Genomic DNA, 2,646 nt, shown 5'->3' with positions numbered 1-2,646 from the left:
AGGTCAAACTTGACGTGCTCCTTGACCTTGCCGCTCTCCAGGTCCAGCAGCACCGTGTCGTTCTCCTTGATCTCGGGGTCGGGGTAGCGGATCGTGCGCCCGTCGTGCGTCGCGATGTAGGGGATGCCGCCCTTGCCAAACTGCAGGCGCCGCACCTTGCACAGCTTGTAGGTCGCCTCCTCGCGCGAGATGCGGTGCACCACAAAGCGCCCCTTGGTGTCGTACACCTGGCNGGAGTCGCGCGGCGGGGCGAGGGAGAGACCATAGGGTCAGCATGGAAAAGGCCCATCAAGCTGGCTGTGGAGCTGTGCTTGTGCGGCTGCACGCCGGCCGTCCTCTGGATCGGGATCCTCACTGCGCAGCTACCAGCTCAATGCTGCTGGCGCCGCAGACGCAGCACGCGATGCTCGACCTCGACCGCAATTGCGCGTTGCTGCTGCCGCTGCCGCTGCCGCTGCTGCCGCCGCTGCTGCCGCCGCGGCTGCCACCGCTGCTGCCGCCACCGCTGCTGCTNGCTGCTGCTGCTGCCGCCGCTGCTGCTCGTTCTACTGCCCACACCGCTGTGGCGCGACGCATCAAGCCATGTCTGCCAAAAGCCATTACGAGGATACCCCCCTCCTGTGCCCACCAGGCGGAAGTGCTCGTCCGTCTTGTCGATGTCGATCACATCCATGAAGCCCGCAGGGTAGGTGGTGTCAGTGCGCACCTGGCGGTGTGGGCCGCAGCGAGCAGGGACGGTTGGAGGAGTGAGCAGGGCAGGGTGCGGCCAAAGACAGATGACAGGGCAAGCTGGGGATTGCGCATGAAGCCCGCGGCTGCTGTTGTAAGTGCCTTGCAGGGCACCGCAGCTGCCCGGGCTGCTGCACCGGGGGCGACATCGCCGACACCGCCGTCGCTGCCCTGGCAGCCTGCCGCTACGCGCCAGCGACCTGACAGCTGCAAAGACTGGCCAAAGCTGCCAGTGCAGTACGCAACCGCGCCGCTGCGCAGCGACGATACAAGCCCGCCCTCAAGCAGCCGCTGCTGACCAGCGGGCAGGTTGGGGCTGGCTTCTGCCGTGCGGGTTTGTGTGCGAATCAGCTGATCACTGCCTCAGCTGCCACACCGCTTCCAACCATATGCCTGCGCAGAGCCGTCCGCTGTGCTGGGCGCTGAAAGCCGTCAATGGCATCACATCCACGGCTGCTGCGTGACAGCTCCCCAGCTGCTGCCTGAAAGCTCCACAGCTGCTGCCTGAAAGCTTGACAGCTGCTGCCTGAAAGCTCCACAGCTGCTGCCTGCACCCCGGGTGCTTGCTGCCCGCTACCTGCGTGCGTGTGCCTGCCTGCTCGCTGCCAGCATAGCGCTTCTGGCAGCTGGGTGCCTTGCCGTTGCAGCAGCAGCCGCTGCGGCCAGCCTCCATCTGCAGCCACGTACAGCCTGCTGATGCTGCTCCTGATGCGGCTGCTCCTGCCCCCCATGGGGACCAACTGCCTGGCCAGCCACCCGCGGTGCGCCGCCACCCCCAGCCGACCACTCCCTCATGTGTCCGCACGCTGGCGCGCGGGCCGCCGCCTCTCCCGCACCTTGCCGTCCACCTTGACCAGGCGCTGCATCAGGATGGACTTGACCTCCTTGCCGGTCAGCGCATACCTGCAAGCACACAGCGCCGGGGGACGCAGCGGGCAGCAGCGGCGCCATCGGTTAGCTGCCGCTGCGCAGCCCCAAGTACCAGCTCCGCTGCCATTCGTACCAAATGCCCCTTCCGCGCCTGCTACACAGCTGCCGCATTTCCACATCCCACCGCCTCGCTTTCTGCCCGAAGAAGCGCCACAGCAGCATTCAAGCCCAACACAGGCCGTCGCCGCGGCAGCAGCGCAGCGCAGCGCCATGCCGCCCGCCTCGTAAGCCACGCCGCCGCACAACGTCACTTGACACGCTGCGTGTATGCTGCTCGCAAGGGCTGGGATCGCTGCTGCAGACAGAAACACTGCTCCCAAAGTGATCTCTCCTCACTTGAGGCGGTTGCGCAGCACCAGCAGCAGCGGCAGGCACTCCCGCTGCTTGTGGGGGCCGGGCGACGGCTTGGGGGCCTGCGAGACAGGCAAGAAAAGCGCTCAGCAGCACGCACACTGCTGCATCACCTGTGCCGTGCTCCCTAGGGCCTCCTGCCGCGTCGAGCAACACTCAAAAACAAACAACACGATACGTACAACACCGTGATGCACTGCAACGACGCCATGAGGCTAGGCTGCCGCCCCAGACGGCGGGACTGCTCGCCCCCTGCCCCGTGTGCCATAGGCACAAAGCAAGCCCGCGTTCGTCCCTACACTTCTATAATACGCCGTGACACGCACTGCACGCTGATGAGCCCCGATAACTCACGAAAATGCCGCCCAGCTTGTCCAGCATCCAGTGGCTGGGCGCGTTCAGCCGCTTCATGTGCTTCTTAGGCCCGCGAACCATCTTGGCAACCCTGTCGCTGACTTGCCGGGGCTCGGCGAGGAAAGGACCGAGGGCAGCGCGCGCGGCGCGGAAATGGTGCGCGTCGGAAGGCCTGCAGGCGCCGCCGCCGCATATGCAGGTTGTGCGGGCCTCGTGGAAGGCGAGTTACGGGAGGAAACTCAAGCAAGGCGGCCACTCAATCGGGGGAGGGCTGGGGCCAGG

The 2,646-nt window shown here is 66.1% G+C and overlaps 1 protein-coding gene across 1 annotated transcript; it reads right to left on the bottom strand.

The window, feature by feature from the left end:
* Nucleotides 1-545: 545 nt before the first annotated feature.
* MNEG_16077 (40S ribosomal protein S4-C) lies at nt 546-2,445 on the bottom strand (the record flags this gene model as incomplete). The annotated part of the gene is made up of 5 exons (XM_014035452.1): nt 546-560; nt 629-706; nt 1,566-1,632; nt 1,996-2,072; nt 2,365-2,445. 5 exons carry the CDS (start codon nt 2,443-2,445, stop codon nt 546-548), a joined length of 318 nt encoding a protein of 105 aa, XP_013890906.1.
* Between the last annotated feature and the right edge of the window lie 201 nt (nt 2,446-2,646).

The sequence above is a fragment of the Monoraphidium neglectum genome (assembly GCF_000611645.1).
Source record: "Monoraphidium neglectum strain SAG 48.87 unplaced genomic scaffold scaffold05954, whole genome shotgun sequence".
Lineage (NCBI taxonomy): Eukaryota > Viridiplantae > Chlorophyta > Chlorophyceae > Sphaeropleales > Selenastraceae > Monoraphidium > Monoraphidium neglectum.
The sequence above is the reverse complement of the archived record's forward strand: the minus strand, read 5'-3'. Positions and strand labels throughout refer to the sequence as shown.